At 37.4% G+C, this 22,183-nt stretch overlaps 1 protein-coding gene across 1 annotated transcript; it reads right to left on the bottom strand.

Annotated features, from left to right (window-relative positions):
* Positions 1 to 19,595: 19,595 nt before the first annotated feature.
* LOC117991660 (uncharacterized) lies at positions 19,596 to 21,859 on the bottom strand. Its single transcript, XM_034979256.2, has 4 exons — positions 21,739 to 21,859; positions 21,251 to 21,441; positions 20,186 to 20,299; positions 19,596 to 19,730 (listed from the first exon to the last, which is right to left on the bottom strand). Exons 1-4 carry the CDS (start codon positions 21,851 to 21,853, stop codon positions 19,596 to 19,598), a joined length of 555 nt encoding a protein of 184 aa, XP_034835147.1. The 5' UTR covers positions 21,854 to 21,859.
* Between the last annotated feature and the right edge of the window lie 324 nt (positions 21,860 to 22,183).

The raw sequence follows: 22,183 nt of genomic DNA on the forward strand, positions 1-22,183 counted from the left end.
TCTAGATTGGGATCCAGTCTAGAGGCCTACTGCCATAATTTGACAGCTACAGTGTAACGATTGGACATTCCCTTACTATTGGCTAAAATGTATTGTTGCGGTAAGAATGCCATAAAATCAGCCAATTACAACAATTGAGATTGTAGCAGTGATTGCCGCAGCTTTTTTTAGCGATTAGCTTTTATTTAGTATTCAAGCCAATGCGAAAAGATTTAAGACAATATTATTTTCATAGCTTATGAACTACTTATATTTAAATCACTACCCATATCACAAGTAACTAGTCACTATCACTAGCTACTAGTATATTATAAATGCGAAAGTGTTTGTTTGTTGGTTTGTCCTTCAATCACGTCAAAACGGCATTATGCACACGGGTTTATGATGTTAAAAGTAAAGTTAAGCAACTGATAAGTGAGTTTTGTCGTCGCATTAGCTAGAGTCATTGCAAAATAACCACGAAATAATGAAAGTCGTTAAGGTTCCATTCAAAGGCATGGGAATTTCCTATACATTATTTTGTTACTCACATTCAAAGAATTCAATTTTAGCAGACACTTGCGCATGTGACTTAATTTTTAAAAACAGGTTTTTGAGAGTTGAGATGACAGAAGACTGATAAGAAAAGTTATTATGTTAATGACATAATGATTTTTATCTTAGAAACGGCAATAATGTCAATAGGAGCGTACCTATGGCATGTACAGAGAAGAAAGTCAAGGTCATTTTTGTTTACTATTCGTAACAGCGATTACATAATTTGTTCGTAGATAAAATATAGGTAGATACCAACTTTAACGGTAAATTGTATTGCGAAGATCTCTAATAGGTATGACGAATTCTCAATTCTATGAACTGTGATATAATATAATATCTTTACTTATATGTAATAATTAGTATATAGGTAACTGAAATAGTGTGTGCGTCATTTTGTCACACAAAAACCACTTAATTCACTATAAACAATTTTGCTATTAAAAATCATAAAATCAGACTAGAATTTCGAACCAAACCAAAGTATTTTTGTTTGAACCTTTCATACAGGAGAAGCTAAGCTAAGCGCAAAATTACCTAACTAGGTATAACTGGTTCTTTATCTATGAGATCAGAGATTTATAATGTTAGCGCTATAATTGAATAATCCGATTTCTCACGCTGCAACTTTTCTTAGAAGCGTAAGAGTTAATCGAATCTGAGATGCTATTAGTTTTTTTTAATCAATCTCTAAATATACTTAATCATCTTAATGTCAAGTGTAACATTTAAGATAAACTATAATAAATAAATTTAAAAACAAACATCCTGTATTGCCTCTTAATGGATGCGTTCAGAAATTTTACTATAGACAGGTAAATAATAATTATAATTTTTTCGAAATATTATATTAAAAACTTTTTATTAACCCATCCTGTAGTAAAATAATACTAAAAAAAAATGCAGTGATATTAGTATAAATACATACCAATAAATCAATTAAAATATAGGTAATTGCTTCGTCCTTCTGGGAACCGTAATGTTTACATTGTAGTTTGTTTCCACTGGATACTAGATGGCGCTTAGAATGTTAGTAAAACTACTGTTCGCTAGATGGCGCTATTCTTTGACTCTATGATAGCATCTGTTATGAAAAAGTTTCGACTTCACTTCCAGGAAATGTTATGTACTAAACAACAACAATAAATACATAAGTAATTAAATTATGTTCAACATGTTATTTATTGCTTTGGTTCATTAATCATTATTTAATTGATTGCAATCTCCAGTAGGTTAAGCAAATCTGTACCTATTTAATTAATTTAATTAAGATTCACCAATCCATTCAATTTACCAACGAATTCCTTCTTGTCTTACTAAAAATTGCAGGTTCAAATCGGGGCAGAAAAATCTGGATTTTTCATAAAACCATTCGCTTTAGCGATAAGGCCGCCTTTGCATGCTACAGCTATTAAATTAAGATCCTGTATTGTGTTTTTTCAATGTTTACTTTGTGTTGTGTGCAATAAAGTGTAAATAAATAAAAAATAAATAAACCGTGCTGCTTGTTATTGGAAAAACCTGCGAAGGTAGGTACCTATTTGAATTACAGTTTTATTTATGTTGCTTTGGTTGGTAGAGATTGTTATCTCCTCGCGTTCTACCTTCATTAGGTACTAAGAATCGTGGCTCCTTTCTGATAATATACCCTCTTTAGGCCCGGTATCCACAAAAGCGTAGATGGGGCGGAGATGACGTGTTAAACAGAACAATCAGATACGTGATAGATGCCGTGATAATTTTTTCAAGTTCCGTTGGGGTCACAAGATGCTGGACTGGCGACCTCGCACCGGAAAGCGCAGCGTTGGAAGAGGCCCTCACTAGGTGGATGGACGAAATCCAGCGAGTTGCAGGGTGCCGCTGGATTCAGGGGGCTCAAGACAGTGACGTTTGACGGCAACTATTTCTATTACCGTATTAATTATAATTCTGTGAACTACCTTCTTAGTTTTATGTGAGGCCAGGTAGGTATTAATAGCTCCGAGTTTCTCAGAAAGGATTATAGAGTAACCTAGCTTTAATAAAGATTTGACACAGGTAAAAAACAACAATAGGCTAAATAAAAAACCGGTCAAGTGCGAGTCGAAGGGTTCCGTACCATTGTACAAGAAATAGGTGTAGTAGGTACGCGACAGGTCGAGATGGCAATCGGGGTGGGAACGCCCCGCATACTCGCACAGCCCCACGATAACCCACCCGATCCGTGCAAGTGTGCGGGGCGTCCCGCCGCCTCATACCCCGATTGCCATCTCGACCTGTCGCGGACTATGTTCAACCCTTTTTAATTGTTCAATTTTCGTGGGAGCCTTTTTAAAATTTTTAGTAGATTAATTGTTGTTCTTATTTCAGCCCCCTACATTATATATCCCCCCCCCCCCCCCCCCCATATATCACAGCCCACTGATAGACGATCGGACGGATGGACAGCGGAGTTTTAGTAAATGGTAACCTTCGGATACGGAACCCTAAAATCTATATTGTACCTCTATCTATTAACATTTAGAACGATTTTCGGGTTCCCATGGTCAGCTTTTAATGTGTCTGATTTATGAACTTTTTATATCTTCCAAAATGTGAATGGCTGTTTTTCTACCCAATGTTGCCGTGTGTCCTGTCCTGGTTTGCGAAAAAAGACTTTTTTGAGTTATCCCCAAATAGCGAGACAATTTTGAAAAACTGATGTTCTTAAAAAAATTGTCAAAAATAGGATCAAGTTTTTTAGTTAGTTGTTAAGTTTTAACTTTTTAGAAACTTCATTTATTCTAAATTCCCATTTTTTTGGGGTTATTCACTTTTCAGCAAAAGGGGCGGCAGAATAAAATAGCCAATTGTATTCTATATTTCTAGAACTTTAAAAGCAGTAGGTATAGTTATATTGTAGGTTTATTCTTAGAAAATTATCTTCAAGAATTTATTTTCTAGAATAATAAGTATTAGGTACCTAATTGAGCGATGCCGAATAACATTTTCTTATCCCATTACGAACGCAAAATGCTCAGATTTTCACCTAAGCAAGGCGGTTGGAAAATTTCACCTACTTTATTTAATTTACTTACTAGCTTATGCTCGCGACTTCGTCTGCGTGGACTACAAAAATTTCAAAACCCTGTTTTACGCCTTTAGGGATTCAATTTTCAAAAATCCTTTTTTGAAAATTCAAATTTCTGGACGATCCGTCCAGTAGTTTGAACTGTGCGTTGATAGATCAGTCAATCAGTCAGTTAATCGGCTTTTCCTTTTATATATTTAGACTAGCTTTTGTGCACAGCTTTCTAGGTCCAAGGATTTAGGCTGGGCGTTGATCAGTCAGCGAGTGATTCAGGACTTTTGTTTGCGTTGTTTGTAATTTGGAACTTTGCCATATTATATACTGACTGTATAAGAACCTCAATATCTATGTACATTTACAGTGTACCTACTGGTTGGTACAGTAAGCGGTAGAAAGTAATGTACATCGACCTTTAGAAGGAGATAGTAGATTTGTAGAACACTAGCGACCTGCCCCGGCTTCGCATGGGTGCAATGTAGATACTAATGTGGTGTCATTGAGGTGTATTTGCCTCGGAAACTCTCAAATGAGAGGATTTTTTTCCGACCTAATCCACATTACTTCAATTTCTCTAGGGATCTCTAATTTTTTGAGAATTAAACTATAGCTATAAACCTTCCTCTTGAATCACTCTATCTATTGGTGAAAACCGCATTAAAATCCGTTGCGTAGTTTAAAAGATCTACGCGTTCATACATACATACAGACGCGCGAGGCGACTTTATTTTATACTATGTAGAGATTGTTTGTTGTTGAGACCGAAAAAACGTCATATATAGATATGAGTGACAGAGACAACGCTCTGCAAAGCCGAAATTTCGTTCTAAAATCTAAAGGTCGATGTATATTAGTTTCTGCCGCGTACTGTTAACTGTACCTCGGTAAGAATGCAAGTAAAATCAATAAGTAATATTCTTAAGTAGCGCTCAAGTCACGCGAAACATCGCGTGTCGGCTCTCTAGTACTACATATATCCACATCTAGGGTTGCCAGGTCGCCAAACCTAATAGCCGGACAGACCAGCCAGTTTGGACGGACATTTGGGTAGAAAGGCCGGACACCCTACATTATTGAGGATTTTGTGTCCGAATATTAATAGGTACGACAAAAAAATTGTATGTAAAATCAAGCTTTTTTATTATTGTCATAAATCTTGTTGTTAGGTGGCTCTACCGCCCGCGGGAGCGACCGACAGTCGACTCGCCTGCACTCGGCCATGCTCGTTTGCGAAATGTAAAAAGCCTAACAAAAGCCGGACAAGCCGGACACCGTTTATTTTGGCCGGACACGCAATCAAAAAGCCTACCTATGTCCGGCTTTATCCGGACGCCTGGCAACCCTATCCACATCACATACCTACATAGCGCATAAGTAGGAAGTACCTACAAACATTTTTTATCAAAACTTCCACAATAGAAACTTGTAAATCTTAAATCTAAATATACATATAAAAGGATTGACTGACTGACTGACTGACTGATCTACCAACGTGCGTTAGTAGATCAAGTGATAAGAAAGTAGATGCGAAAGTGGGTCTGTCTGTCGTGTCTGTCAAGAAACTTATAGGGTACTTCCCGTTGACCTAGAATCATGAAACGTGGCAAGTAGGTAGGACTCATAGCATACGTATTACGTAAGGGGAAAAATCCTAGGGTTCCACTTTTCCTTTTGAGGTATGGAACCCTAAAAAGAAGGGTTATATAGGTATTGTCACAGAGTACATTGAATATACGGGGTATTGTTTAGTACAAGTTCAACACAAGAAGCACGCAGTGTTTCTATTATTTAAACTAGCTTATGATCGCGACTTCGTCCGCGTTGACTGCACAAAAAAACCACTATTCACCCCCTCAGGGGTTGAATTTTCATAATTCCTTTCTTAGCGGTTGCCTACGTCATAATAGCTATCTGCATGCCAAATTTCAGCCCGATCCGTCCGGTAGTTTGAGCTGTGCGTTGATAGATCAGTCAGTCAGTCAGTCAGTCACCTTTTCCTTTTATAATATATTAAGATTAAGATTACTAACTATTTTATGTTCTTTTGATACCGTTGGGAATTTCCCATGACACTGATTTACCTACTCATATAATACATATATAAATTCATCCATACTAATATTATAAATGCGAAAGTGTGTCTGTCTGTCTGTCTGCTTTTCACGGCTCTACCGTTTAACCGATTTTTATGAAATTTGGTACAGAGATAGCTTGCATCCCGGGGAAGGACATAGGCTACTTTTTATCCCGGAAAACAAAGAGTTCCCACGGGATTTATAAAAACTAAATCCACGCGTACGAAGTCGCGGGAATTATCTAGTAGGTAATAAATACAATGCGCTTCCTGTCATGCAGTTACAATCACAATACCTAACAGTCGTCACGCATCGGCTTACAATCATGGGTCAGGGAATTAACTGGTCAACTTACAACTACTATTATGGTGCTTTTTTAGGGTTCCGTAGTAAACAAAGGGACTCTTTTAGAGTTTAAATTATCGTGAGGGATTTCCATTATACATGTATGATAAAACGGCTTTACTCACGTATTTCGTTGACGTTAAACCCGACTAGTTTCGAACCCATCCGGGGTCCCTTTTCACAGGTCTCAACCGCGACGCGTGCGAACTGAGTCCCTGTGAATAAGAACTAGTCGGGCTAATGTCGACTAAATACGTGAGTAAAGCCGTTTTATGTGAGCTAATCTATATATATAAAAGGAAAAGGTGACTGACTGACTGACTGACTGACTGACTGACTGATCTATCAACGCACAGCTCAAACTACTGGACGGATCGGGCTGAAATTTGGCAAGCAGATAGCTATTATGACGTAGGCATCCGCTAAGAAAGGGTTTTTGAAAATTCAAGCCCTAAGGGGGTGAAATAGGGGTTTAAAATTTGTGTAGTCCACGCGGACGAAGTCGCGGGCATCAGCTAGTAAAGAATAAAGCATATAGAAAAGCTATGGTTTCGTCAACCTGCAATTTTGGGCGAAGCTTTCCACAACCGTAGATCGCTTTCACTACCCACATCCATACTAATATTTTAAATGCGAAAGTGTGTCTGTCTGTCTGTCTGTCTGCTTGCTTTTCAGGGCGCAACCGTTCAACCGATTTTGATGAAATTTGGTTCAGAGTTACCTTACATCCCGGGGAAGGACGTAGGCTACTGTTTATCCCGGAAAATTAACGAGTTCCCACGGGATTTTTAAAAACCTTAATCCACGCGGACGAAGTCGCGGGCATCCTCTAGTTTTATAATAAAACTTACCGTTTTGCTGAAAATCGCGAAAAACCCGTTTTGCGACCTTTGACCCCGAGTAAATTTTTTTCCAGGTGTCGGATCGATGAGGACTTTTCACATTTCATTTATAATAGTGTTTTGAACAATCCTACCAATTTTCAGCCAAGTGTGAATTTTTGTAACCTTGGATGTCTAAAGTGACTGGCACATAAAATCCGCCATTTTAACTTTTTATTTAAGAATTTAATCAACCTACCCAGTGACACTCGCACCATCAAGACAAATCTAATGACTAATGACGTATCGTTTATCAAAATCGGATGAGCCATTCAGTAGCTACGAGCAAACATAGGAACGAACATACATGTAGTAGGTATACCTACAGGTCAAGCACATAACAGCTGTCCTTTTGGGCTTCGCCGCAGTCGGGTAATTACTGGATTATATTCCGCTGGATCAGTCATTCACCATCATCACTCGTGAATCATCATTGTATACACTGAACGGCTGAACTAACAGATGCAAAACCTATCTGCTTCTACTAAAAACATCGAGGTGCCCATTTAAAAAAAAAACGTTAAAAATGTGAGTCGAGTTCCCACCTTCATCCCATCTTCCTCTTACATAATATTGTACAAGATATTTGCCAGGTCATTTTTAAATTCTCCATCTTGTTTTTTTAATAGTGGCAATAGAAATAAATACACACTCGGTGACAATTTTAACTCTCTCACTCTCTCTACCTGTTACGGTTCGTGAGATACAGCCAGCTTTATAGACAGATGGACGGACAGGCTCAGTAATAGGGTCCCGTTGGCACTATTCGCCGGCAAAGAGGAACCTTCTGCATAGGTGAAGGTTTTTTATAGTAACGTCTCTATTGTTTGAATAAAGTCGTCACCGGCTCTTTACAAAGACCTATTTCACATCGACCCAAGTTTACCTGCATTGTAATAAAAGCTATGTGAAACTGAAAGTTTCTCAACCGTTTGAAATAAGGTTCATTTTGGCGTGAATCATGAGCAAAGTTTTGAAGGCTTTGTAGGAATAACTCGGATGATTGTGCTGGGAATTCCTTTGTGACTACATTTCATATTATTTATAGGTACATTGAGTTATTTTAAGCTTTCAAGGAACTTTGCGTTATTTTAGGAATTCTAGAGACAGAGTCAGAATTAGAAATTTGAGCGTTTGAGATTGTTGGAATTTCGAAATGGCATTTTAGGGGTTTCACGAACGACCTTTCAACTTAAGTAAGTTCTGCAAGTTATGTATATTATTCAAGGGTTTCTTAGTATCAGTACCCTTATTATAAATGCGAAAGTATTAGAGATGGGCGTTATTGGCTATTTCTGGGATCGGTTATCCAACAGTTATTTAGTTTCAATACCGATATTGATAACCGTTGCCGAATATCGGTATCAGAGTTGTGCAATGGTTTCCGTTGTAGTAACTAAGCTAGCTGCCGTATCAATACCGTCTGTATAGCTAGCGCGCGCATATTTCACTAAAATAAAACCAATTTTTTTTTCATGAATATCGTGAAGTAATCACAACCTTAAGTTCTTAGCAGCAAAGTTTAATTATAATGATCATTGACATAGGTCAAACTATAGTGGACGCCTGCACGGATAGTTTGCCACAGTCCACTTAATCAAAAACATTTCACGATGATTGAAAAACCAAAGAGGACCTTATCTCTATTACTCTAAGGCTAACTGTAATAAAATTGATAGATCAAAGTGTAATGGACAAGTACTTGTTCAGTGAAGCCTTAGCGTAATAGAGATAAGGTCGGCTTTGGTTTATCAAGTTTTTAGTTACTAAGCCGGTAGCCAATAACCGCTCCTTCTCAGCTTTCAGTGAAAGAAAGAAAGAGAAGGCATAATTATTGCGTTTTTAGTTACCTACCAAAAAACCAAACAATGCATTGTCAGTTGCCAGTTGGCAGCGTTGCGTTGTCAGGTGGTTCGTCATAGTGATAACCGTTGCTAGCTACGACAATAACGCTACGGTACGCTATAGGCATGGCAGCGGTTTTCAGTTAAGTTAAGCTATAGCGGACACATGTCTAGAAAGTGTGTTTGTTTATTGGTTTGTTGGTTTGGCGTGATTTTTTGCATGGGTATAGATAAAGACCTGGAGAGTGACATAGGCTAGGTAGCTAGGTACCTATTTTTATACCGGAAAATCAAAGAGTTCACACGGGAAAGCACCTAATTACACGCGAACGAAATCGCGGGCATCAGCTAGTGTATTAATATATTCTGGTCATTCTTGACATTCATGACAGCCATTACCAAGCGATTTTGCGTCCCAAAAACTTGCTTGCTGGATTGATGATTATAATTTCTAGGTACCTAATTTTGTAATCTATGTGTTTGAAATTCACACTTGGATGATAGGAAAAGTTGACAGCATCATCAGTATCCATACTGTGGCTTAGACGTGTGAGGGTTAGTACCTACATATAATATTCTAATTGACAGAGCATCATTACTTCAAAATACTTTGCATGCACCCACACGCAGATAAACAATAGAAATTAATAATTATTTTAACTAAGTAATAAATATTTATGAGCAATATTAATTAGTCATAATCATTACAAAAAAATAACATAAGAACTTACTTATAAGTTATAGGTAAGTATGTTATTTTACCTCATACCTAATGCTTGTGTTCACAAAAAAGTCAACAGCTGAGCATTCGTTTTGTTTACTATGCTTTTATCATTTTGTTAAGGTGCTTGACCCTTTCATGTACTTAAGTATGGTATTTTAACGACATGTTTATAAAATTATGGTTATAGAAAATTGTACTTCTAGGTGAGTTAAATAGGGGAGGAGAATTTGTATAAAAGTAATTTTTTCATAAAAATTGGTATTTGGACTTTCAGTCAAAAATGAATGAAGTACCTTCGTGTTTCAGGATTTTTAGAAATCCCACCCCGGTCCTTCACCGGTTTTTAAAAATTCTGGGGCCGATCAGCTTGTAGGTAGGTATCAATAATTATTATAAGTTTGACATTTTAAATAATCAATATATTATGCCTATGATCTTCACAATTGAAATACACAGAGTAATACGAAGGGCACGATAACGTAACATTGTATGTACTAATATTAATAAAATGTTTTACTTAATAGGCCATTATTCTCACAGATAGGTGACAAAACATTAATAAGTTACTCGTAAGTATTTTTAGCTTCGAGTAAACAAATGATTAGTTTATTATTAGTTCATAATAGAAATAACTCTCATGTATTTTTGGAATAATTAAAGTAACACTACAGATTTTTTTTTTAATAACCATTTCCTGTTGGATCTAGATATTTAGGAGTAGCTTTCGGTTTTTTTATATCAAGAGGGAATTATATCCAATCCAAAGATATTTCTATTTCATGAGAAATTAAGATAACAGACCCAAAACGCGCATATTGAAACATTAATAAAGTTATTGTAGGTATAAGTCCCGCAAAGTGCTATTGCGCTGGAACCATGTCTCATTAACATCGAAATGACGTCATTTTGACATCTGCCCAAATAAAAATATACCATCAGCTCGAAACTTCAGTCTAGTGCTGACGTCACTAAAAGGCAGTCACGCGCATTAGCAATTTGGGGGACTTATATTTATTGTAATTTTCAAAAAAAAGGTTGCATAATTCACGCACATTTAAGTGGCCGTGTTGGCCGTTAATTAGGAGTTACTCGTAAATAATGTAAATACTATGGAGGGAGGAAAATCATATCACTGGAAGAATGCCAAATACATAATATGAATGTGAAAGGACACAAGAGGAGAGGTTCGAAGAAAAGTGGATGGATTGCGTGAAAGAGGATTTGCGTGTAAAAAGGGGTGAATAATGCTTTGACGGATGACAGAAGCGAGTGAAAGAAGACATGTTGTACCGACCGATATCATCAGTAGGGCGATTACTTAAAACCTGCATCAATCATTATTACAATCTCAATTCTTGTGATTGGCTAAATTTGTGCTATTCTTGTTGCAACAATGCATTGTAGCCAATAGTGAGCGAGCGTCAACCAATCAGAGGTGATTGCGATCGTGACATTGTAGCTGTCATTCTACCGCAATCACGCAGCTGGAAGAAGATGGGCCGTTAATTAGGCATAATATACATTATATACTCGTTAAGTACCTATATTATGTACTTCGGTACTTATTCATTACGTAAAAATGTGAAGTGGCGACCTATGTAAGTCAAGAAGTAAACACAAATGGTAAACAGCTCATAGCCTTGATCACTGCTCGCTTCCGTAAAGCCAACAAAACCGTGAAAACCTTAATGATATCATCGATAAGTCAATTTCAAATCTATGTCATTGAAATTAAGGTTCATTTTACTATATACAGAGCTCAAAGAAAATTTAATATTTTTAAGAGATTTTTGTAGTGGCGTTAAAAGAAAAATGTTTACCTACTGATAACATTATTTACACTATTATTTTATAATTTTTATAGTGTTTTACCTACACTTGAAGGAAATTTCTAAATAATTTTAAATACACATCAGTCGCTTCAGTACTGATTGAGCATACACATCACAAATTTCGTCACTGGCAGTAAGTGGGCTGTAGCTTAGTGGTTAGAGCGTCGGGCGTGATCCCAGGAGACGCGGGTTCGATTCCTGCCGGTTCGCAATTTTTAATGTGTATTTAAAATTATTTATACTATCTACGCTAACATTGTAAAGAGGTGTAAGTTTGGATGTAGGGGATTATCTCCGAAACTAATATTCCGATTCTGAATTTTTTTTCGCTTATGTATCTACATTATCCTCGAGTGCTGTAGGGCAGGGGTCTCCAAATTTTCAGTGCACTGAACCCTAATAAGAGTGGAAATCAAATCCATCTAGTTACGTTAAAAATATTGCAAGCGAAGCAAGCACGATTTTTAGGGTTCCGTACCTCAAAAGGAAAAACGGAACCCTTATAGGATCACTTTGTTGTCTGTCTGTCTGTCTGTCTGTCAAGAAACCTACAGGGTACTTCCCGTTGACCTAGAATCATGCAATTTGGCAGGTAGGTAGATGTTATAGCTGACATTTGGGGAAAAATCTGAAAACTGTGAATTTAGGGTTAGATCACACAAAAAAAATTAAATTGTGGTCATGATAATTAGTATTTTCAACTTTCGAAGTGAGTGACTATATCAAGTGGGGTATCATATGAAAGGTCTCCACCTGTACATTCTAAAACAGATTTTTATTTATTTTTATGCATCATAGTTTTTGAATTATCGTGCAAAATGTCGAAAAAATACGATTGTAGTACGGAACCCTCATTGCGCGAGCCTGACTCGCACTTGGCCAGTTTTTTTATTTTATTTATAAACTAGCTGATGCCCGCGACTTCATTCGCGTGGAAAGAAGTTTTTAAAAAACCCGTGGGAATTCTTTGATTTTCCGGGATAAAAAGTAGCCTATGTCACTCTCCATGTCTTTATCTATACCCATGCCAAAAATCACGTCAATCCGTTGCACCGTTGCGACGTGATTGAAGGACAAACCAACAAACTAACAAAGCAACAAACAAAAACACTTTCGCATTTATAATAAGGGTACTGATGCCTTCGATGACGTGCAAGAAAATCTTGCACTCGATCTCGACAGTGTGTAGACGCTCTTACAGTATGAATTTTTCAATACAGGATTATCGAATACAATATGCCAAAGAGAAAGTTGACCTACTGTGTCTAGGAAAGCCAGTTAAACTTGTTACAATATGTTATGAATAATATGATTGAATTGAATTGAATTATTATGCCCCTTATATCTATGCCTCGAACTGTTTTAATTTTTATGTGGTAGGTAGGTAGGGTAGATACCCATTACCCAGGTATTTTATAGGCATGCGATTTTAAGCTAAAGTCAGAAAAGCAAGTTAAATTTAACTAATTTTATAAGTTATTAAAATGTTCCCTCATATAAAGCTTGCACGTGGATATATATCACAACGCGTAGAGGCTTATCGTGAGTTTTAATCTTTATAATAACCTAACTGCAATATTAACTTGATTAGGGCATAATTGCTATTGCAACCACATATAATCAAAATAGCGACCTAAACACAAAAAGTATTTAATAGTCGTCGAGTCTCGAGTCGGAACGAGACTGGCTTAAAAACCTTCAAACACCGGTATTTATACAAATCGATTGAAGATGGCTTCCCCGCCACAGATCGCGTGACATCGGATGTGTCAAATATTGTCTAATTCATTAAACTAACTTCAATAAGCTAACACGATTGACTGCAATTCCACCAAATAGGTTAAAAATTTCATGATAAGCTGGCAGAGAGTGACAGAGACAACGCTCTACAAAGCCGAAACGTCATTCTAAAGGCCGATGTACATTACTTACGGCCGCGTACTGTAATTAATAGATTCTATTCTATACTTACAGCAATATCCAATGTGGAAGTAGAAGACATGTCAATAGTGAACACCCCCTCCCCGCTAGGGGCAGGGACCACTTTCGACCTTCTCGGCATCTTGAAACAACTGACAACCCTATACGTTCGCACCATTTCACTTGTAAAACACTTTCACAGAAAAGTGCACCACACTTTTTCATATACTTATTACTATTGGACACTTTGACAGATTTTCAGATATAGAATTAACTCAATAGAACGCCATTTTCATTCAAAATATTTCAAAAGCAACTGTTAACCGAAAAGTGTACCACACTCTTGTATTTACACTTCTAACGGGATTCCAGATATCAAACCACTTTTAAATAAATATGAAAACAACATTTTCCTTTTCAATATCGAACGTTTTTACATCAATTAAACTGGTTTAACAATGCCGATTGAAACCACTTGATTATAACTTTCAGAACGCAGTATTCATTCAAACGTAACTGTCTATCACTTTGGCATAACTTAAAAACGCACTTTTCATTCAAGATTTCGTTTTAAATATGGAACGTTGTGATGATAATGGTATTATAACTTAGTGTACGTGCGCGCGCGCATACTATCGGCACGGAATGACAGCCTGACAGGTTTAGGTCATTATGCCACGGTTGTGCGAAACGTGGTTTTGCGGGGTGACTCACCTCTCAGGTAGACCGTAGAGCCTGGTAGAGCCTAGTAAAGTAATTATAATAAAAAGTCTGTGATCGTAAAATTGTAGGGTTTTTAATTTTTATGCTTGTTATAATCCGTGGTGAACCATAAACATATAAGTACCTAATACTAATTACTCTGATCGCTCGGGAAGAATTTCATAATAGGTAAAACCGGGATTTGATCACTGCAGATGCTAAAAAAACAACTCTATTTGATCATTCCACTAAACAAATCTAGTGATTTGATCATTTCACGGAACAAATCTAGTGATATGATAAAATACTGTACAAAAGAACACCGTTGGTACCTAATGTTGATAGGATCAGACGTACAAACTGCGTAGTTCTAGCAAGACTAGCAGGCAGTCTGAATAAATGACCCATACTTTCGGAAGAACTCCCAACAGGACCGATAGGGTCTTCTTCTTCTTCAAGTGCCATCTCCTATATTATACCGGTTGGCAATCATTAAGGCTAACTGGATCTTGTTTACTGCTGCCCTAAACAGTGACCTTGTACTCATGTTAAACCACTGGCGAAGGTTCTTGAGCCAGGATATTCGTCTACGGCCAGGTCTACCTTTTATGTTGCCCTGTATTCTTCTAAATATATAAAAGGAAAAGGTGACTGGCTGACTGACTGACTGACTGACTGACTGACTGACTGACTGACTGACTGACTGACTGACTGACTGATCTATCAACGCACAGCTCAAACTACTGGACGGATCGGGCTGAAATTTGGCATGCAGATAGCTATTATGACGTAGGCGTCCGCTAAGAAAGGATTTTGGAAAATTCAACCCCTAAGGGGGTGAAATAGGGGTTTGAAATTTGTGTAGTCCACGCGGACGAAGTCGCGAGCATAAGCTAGTTATAAAGTAGACGATTACCGATAGGGTAGACATAGGAAATTGCCCCACTCAGTCACTCTTTCTTTGAATTAAAACCCAGTTGAATTTCGATAGCCTTGTTTTTAAATGAGAGATCATTATTAACAACTGATTACGTCGCCCTTACAAATTAAAACAAATCGATCGACAATGCGGGAGTTTTAATTAGAAAACTAACAAATTGATACGCCTAAATAGCTCAAGGGTGGCTTGAAATTCGTTTAAATTAATTTTGATGAAAATGGGACTAAATGGGACGGTTCAAACCCGCCCGTTGCACTATTGTCTTACCTACTCCTAGCACAAGCTTGACGCCTAAGTTGGAGAGGAAAGGGAAATATTAGTCATATAACTAATATTCTTTATAAAAAATTGTGAAATAAAAAATTTTTACAAAAAAAATAAAAACCGACTTCGTTACACAAACACTAAAAATTGAAAAATAATTTAATTTATTACCGATTATATTATGTATACAAGAGTTAATATAGTTCCATAATAATACTTTTTGGTGCCGGTGCCAATTAGCTTTAGCTGCGCGAATCGTCTAGACTTCATATTTTTATGGGACTCCACAATGGCACCTCATTGGCACCGACCCCAAAAAATATTATTATGGAACTATATTAACTCTTGTATACATAATATATTCGGTAATAAATTAAATTATTTTTCAATTTTTAGTGTTTATGTAACGAAGTCGGTTTTTATTTTTTTTGTAAAAATTTTTTATTTCACAATTTTTAGTGGCCCCATGGAATTATGCTATGACTGGTTAAAAATCTACTGTTTACTAAGCTATTACACTGATCGCGAGCAATTTACTCTTATCCGTTGAGGAGTTCCAGTATCTATCTTCGAAGATGTTCATCAGATCTTCACCAAATTGAAATGGGACCAACTTTGAACTATACCCTTTCAAACAAAAAAAGAATTTTCAAAATCGGTCCAGGCGTTTTTGAGTAATCGGGGAACATACATAAAAAAAAAAAAAAGATTCCGACGAATTGAGAACCTCCTCCTCCTTTTTTTGAAGTCGGTTAAAAATAAAATTGTATGTAATAAAATAGAAATATCACACACCGACTTTACTCACGTGTTTAGTCGACGTCAGCCCGACTAGTTTCGAACCCATTCGGAGTTCTTTTTCACAGGTACCCCGGATGGGTTCGAGAAACTAGTCGAGCTAACGTCTACTAAACACGTGTGTAAATCCGATGTGTGATATATGTATAATGGAAATCACTCACGATAGTTTAAACGCTAAGAATAGAAATGTTTCACGTTTCGTCGATTTTTAGCTATTCACAATATACATAAGTGGTGACCCATCCAGTTTATGTATTTCACTATAGGTACATTGTTTTCGTGAAAATTTAACTTAATAAATACAACGCACGCAACGGAAGCTTGATGGGATGCATTTCAATAGGTATGTTTTTTCTTGTTGGTCTGTTTGTTTGTTTGTCGGTTCAGCACAAATTTTGCAATCGATTATATACCAACTTCCCAATGAGGACAGCGCCGCCCATATATGGCTTTCACCTTTGGGTCGGAGCACCCCAGTGCCAACTCTTTCTTGTGGACGATCCTAAACTAACCGGCTCGTTGGAAAGCCTGGAGCACCGCAGAGACGTAAGCTCTCTATGCGTTTTCTATGGCCTTTATAATGGGAAGTGCTCTGAAGAGCTTTTTGACCCTCATTCCACCCTCCTTTCCCCACTAGATTACAACATGGGGCTTTTCAACGACCAACAAATTCCGGAAAGGCTGGCAACGCATCGGCAGTTCCTCTGGTGCTGCAAATGTTCATGGGCGGCGGTAATCACTTAACATCAGCTGCCTGCTCGTTTGCTCGTTATCTCTATTAAAGATATTAATAAAAGGTTTAGTAATAGAGTCCCGTTGGCACCCTTCCGGTACGGAACCCTAAAAAGATTAGAAATAGATCGATCAAACAGCAGTGGTTTAGCAAAAGACGATCATCTGTATTCTGAGCGATTATGCTTGCGTAAGCCTAGACGACTTTCACTTCTATGTATTATGCATTTGAAACAGTGGCGGATTTGCCCTAAGGCCCAGTAGGCCCGGGCCTAGGGCGGCTAAGTAGATATTAGAGGCGGCCAATCATGACATAAGCACTTTTTTTAGTAACAAAAAAAAATTGCGCCTGCTGCGCTCGCGCTCCTATTTATTTGGATTGTATTTTACTGACAAATCAAAAGGTAAATTTTTAAACTACATGCCAAATTTCAGCCCGATCCGTCCAGTAGTTTGAGCTGTGCGTTGATAGATCAGTCAGTCAGTCAGTCAGTCACCTTTTCCTTTTATATATTTAGATAATACTTACCAGTGTCACATCTAATTCAACGAATATCTTGAAACTCAAAAATTTAGACTGTTATAGTGTCTATTTTCGATAATAATCAAAATTATTGCCAATTAAAAGTAAATTAACATCCACGATTCCAATCTGACATTCTTCCAGTAAAACATGAATCGTTTTGTAAATAACAAAACCGGTCAAGTGCGAGGCGGACTTGCTCACGAAGGGTTCCTTACCATCGTACAAGATTATATTGTACTAGCTTCTGCCCGCGGCTTCGCCCGCGTGGCCTACAGGAAACAAATGGCATTTTTTTCAGAAACAAACATTATAACATCAGGACACGCACTCTGAACAGCACCGAATAACACATATAACCTTCCAACCCCCATTTCACTCCTTTAGGGGGGGGATTTTCTCATAGTCGTTTTTTAGCTGACACCTAACCTCAAGAAAAAACCTATTTTCCTTATGGGCAAATTTTCCAAAAATACTGAAACACGTATTTCTTCATTGGTGACCGAAAATTCAAATACCAATTTTCATGCAAATAACTTGAAAAATGACCGACTTTCATACAAACTTCCATCCCCCATTTAACCCACTTAGGGGTGGAATTTCGAAAAATCCTTTCTTAGTCGATACCTACTCTTCACAAAGAATAGACCCTCCAAATTTCATGTCTTTAGGACCAGCGGTTTAGGCTGTGCGTTGATATCTATGTCAGTCAGTCAGTCAGGACTTTGAATTTTATAGATAGTTATAGATAGTTCGCGACAGGCAATCTTAATTAATTATGTATTATTTTTGTAAATTATGTCTTTATTATGTGTTGTTATTTTAATTTGTTTTTTTTGTAGCCTGAGAAGAATTGCATTCCGAACCAGTGGTAGATGCATCCGACTATTCGTAAGTGCTTGTAAAAGTTTATACGAATAAAAAAGATATTTTTATTTTTTTTATTTTTTAACTGTAATGTCTCCTCAGGTATGTTTTGTATCAATAAAGAATAAGAATAATTTGTTATTAGAGCGGCAATAGCATTGCGCTATTGCGGTCACGTCACCTTCGGGTACGGAACCCTAAAAACCTTGCTCATAATAATTAATTTCAAGGATAACTAATGATATAAATAAATTATCGGCATCCGTGTGTAGCTTAGACTAAGTTCTGAGAATGTATATTCGTGATTCATTTTGAAATAACTACCTCAGTATAGCGTTTACAATAATTTATTGGTCTGAGCACTGAGGTAGGTGTAGGTACTGTCAGTGGCGTGCAGGTCATAGAGGCATAAATGCACTGCTTACCCCAGTTGTAATATCTCAATGCATAATTTTCATTATGGCCTGCAAGTAAACAGGTTCCTACCTAACTAATGCCTACCCTGGCTTCAAACCCTGTGCACGCCACTGGGTACTGTGCATCCATACTATTCATACTAATATTATAAATGCAAAAATGTGTCTGTCTGTCTATCCGTCTATCTGTCTGCTAGCTTTTCACGACCCATCCATTTAACCGATTTTGATGAAATTTGGTACAGAGATAGCTTGCATCCCGGGTACATACCTACTACATAGATAATTGGGGCCGATTCTCTAGTACACAATCTCTAAACTAAACTAAATTAACAGGTCTAAATCTAGTGCTTTCCTTTTCCGCAAGCAACATTATGAAAGGGATAGCAATAGATTTAGACGTGATATTTTAGTTTAGTTTAGAGATTGTGTACAAAGGAATTAGCCACATTGAACTTGCATAGGTACTGAACAATCAAGTTAGATTGCATCGGGCATTAATCAATAAATAATAATGATTAGGTTCTTAAATACCTAAATAAGTGGAAATTCAATTATTTAATTAATTTATTTTAAAGTATTAATAATTAATTATTTAAGTAATTAATTTGTTAATACTTATCTAGACATATTAAAGATAAACTACTTATGAAAAGTCTTAACAATCAATCATTTAAACAATATTATATTATTATTAACAAGAAATTGTAAAAGTACATACCTAAGTTAAAAGCGATGTATTTCATGCAATGTTGAAAAAGAGCGCATGAATATAAAGAATAAATTATAAACCACTAGATGATGCCTAGATGATGCCCGCGACTTCGTCCGCGTGGATTTAGGTTTTTTAAAATCCCATGGGAACTCTTTAATTTTCCGGGATAAAAAGTAGCCCATGTCCTTCCCCGGGATGTAAGCTAACTCTGTACCAAATTTCATCAAAATCGGTTGAACTGTTGGGCCGTGAAAAGCTAGCAGACAGACAGACGGACAGACAGATTTTCAAGATCAGTAGGTCGATTTTGTAACACCTGCATCAATCATTATTACAATCTCAATTGTTCTGATTGGCTGAATTTGTGCGATTCTTGTTGCAACAATGCATTGCAGCCAATAGTGAGCGAGCGTCAACCAATCAAAAAAAAACCGTTAGAACAGCCGCATTTCCTCGACGCGCCTGTAGAGTTTCATCTTCATCTGAATGACCGCGAGGAGCGACTCTGACGTCAGCAGCACGTAGCGCACGTCGTGGTCCCAGCGGTGGCCTTCGATCCTGAACGTCATCTAGAAAGAACATTTTTTTAGGGTTTCTTAGTAAGTAATCGAAACGACCACGCAAAAGTACCTAAGCATAGTGTGGAGCGCACAGCGCCTTCCAACAAGAAAGAAGCTGACAAGAAATGCCTTTATGAGGATGGCTGAAGATCGGCTGTGGTACGTAGCGCTCTTTAAGAAAGGTCCATGCCCAGCAGAAATAAAAAATTAAAAAAAACCGGCCAAGTGCGAGTCAGACTCGCGCACTGCGGACAAACCATCAAACCAATAAACCAATAAACCAACAAGCCAATAAATAAACACACTTTCTCATTTATAATTAGGGTACCTACTGTTAGAAAAAATCATAAAACGTCTATCCGATGTTTCAAATCATGAATCGTCACCTAGGTCCCAAGTCACACCTATGGGTCTAGTCTAGCTCAGCCTCATCTAGAATTTCGAAAAAGTACTTCTCTACTCACCATTGGCATTGCTCTGACCTCCGATGGGTATATCTGTTTGTCTTCCACTCGGAAGAACACGGATACTGTGGCTTGAGGAATGGGATACAGGGCTGTGGGCTGACTGAAGATTGCCTGGTCAATTGTGACGGAAATTTTACTAAGTAAATAATAACCCTTCTATATCATACTAGCTTCTGCTTGCGGCTTTGCCCGCGTGGCCTACAGGAAACAAACATTATAACATCAGGACGCGCACCCTGAACAGCACCGAATAATACATAATATAACCTTCCAATCCCCATTTCATTCCTTTAGAGGGGGATTTTCTCATAGTTGTTTCTTAGCTGACACCTAACCTCAAGAAAAAACCTACTTTCCAAATTTCAAGATAATAATATCAATAATTAAAACTTTCCCATACAAACTTTCATCCCCTATTTTACCACCCTTATGGGCGAATTTTCAAAAAATCCTGAAACACGTATTTCTTAATTTGTTACCGAAAACCCAAATAACAATTTTCATGCAAATAACTTGAAAAATGACCGACTTTCATACAAACTTCCATCCCCCATTTAACCCACTTAGGGGTGGAATTTCGAAAAATCCTTTCTTAGTGGATACCTACTCTTCACAAAGAATAGACCCTCCAAATTTCATGTCTTTAGGACCAGCGGTTTAGGCTGTGCGTTGATATCTATGTCAGTCAGTCAGTCAGGACTTTGAATTTTATATATTTAGATTACTTACTAGCTGATACCCGCGACTTCGTACGCATGGATTTAGATTTTTAAAAATCCCGTGGGGACTCTTTGTTTTCCTGGGATAAAAAGTAGCCTATGTCACTCTCCAGGTCTTTACCTAAACCCATGCAAAAAATCACGTTGATCCGTTGCTCTGTTGCGACGTGATTGAAGGACAAACCAACAATCCAATAAACCAACAAATCAACAAACAAACACACTTTCGCTTTTATCATAAGGGTAATGATAATAAGGGTACTGATATAATAAGGGTACTGATCAAGGTAGATATATTTTATTAGGTATAGTTCACAAAAGGTCCCGTAGGTACTATACTTACCTCGAAATAATAAAATCGCGAGCATTCATTAGTGGAACTGCTCATGTACTTTAAAAGGTACATAAAGGTCTCGATGAGCTTCCATTTCTTTTCTATGGTGTCTCGTATGAGTTTTTCACTAGTAATGGGTATGGGGCATTTGAGGCTAGTCAGGACCACTTTGCCCTGTGGGGACACTGTGTCGCGAGTCACTGGAATTAAATAGGTACTATTTTTGCCCAAATGCCCTGACACGAAAAACTATAGAATTCAAGTCAAGAATGAATAGGCATCGTCTAGGTCAGCGTTTCCCTCCGGTACCGGTCCATCAAAATAAAATCCCGGGTCGCAACATTCCCGCATTGTTTAAAAAATATTACCAACTAGCTTATGGTACCCTATAGGTTTTTTCAACAGACATGACGGATGGACAGACAGACACAACGAAGTCATCCTATAAAGGGGTTCCTTTTTCCTTTTGAGGTACGGAACCCCAAAAAAGAACTTACTCGCAAGCTGTTTCAGTGTCTGCCGTTCCCCGAGCGCCTCCTTTGCCCGGTTCAGCACCGACACCACCGTGTCCACTGCCTGCTCCTCGTACGAGCTGATTAATGGTATATTCATTCTGTTTTTCAAGAAACGTAGGGATTTATATTCTCTTGAGTATTATGTTTGTTTATTTTAAAATAATTGATTTGACAAGTCATTGTAAAGTCACAAGTCAAGTTGTCAAGCACTTTTTGACAAAAAAAAATTGAAAAAAATAGTAATTTAAAGAGAGTTTATTTGGGATCATGCTGCCATCAATAAAAATTACCTAATATAATATATCTGTCGGTTTGTTATCTATTCCTAGGCGCGTTGTACATCATAAATAGATAGAAAAACACCACCAAAAAACCGGTTAAGTGCGATTCACATTTATACACGAAGGGTTCCGTACCATCGTACAAG

This window comes from Maniola hyperantus, chromosome 20 (genome assembly GCF_902806685.2).
Source record: "Maniola hyperantus chromosome 20, iAphHyp1.2, whole genome shotgun sequence".
Taxonomy (NCBI): Eukaryota; Metazoa; Arthropoda; class Insecta; order Lepidoptera; family Nymphalidae; genus Maniola; species Maniola hyperantus.

Excerpts from the sequence above, each read along its gene's own strand:
- LOC117991660 (XM_034979256.2), bottom strand. The coding sequence starts at position 21,853 with ATGAATATACCATTAATCAGCTCGTACGAGGAGCAGGCAGTGGACACG. Across the intron at positions 20,300-21,250 it reads CGCGATTTTATTATTTCGAG|GCAATCTTCAGTCAGCCCAC; the intron begins GTAAGTATAGTA and ends ACAATTGACCAG. Across the intron at positions 19,731-20,185 it reads AGGTCAGAGCAATGCCAATG|ATGACGTTCAGGATCGAAGG; the intron begins GTGAGTAGAGAA and ends TGTTCTTTCTAG.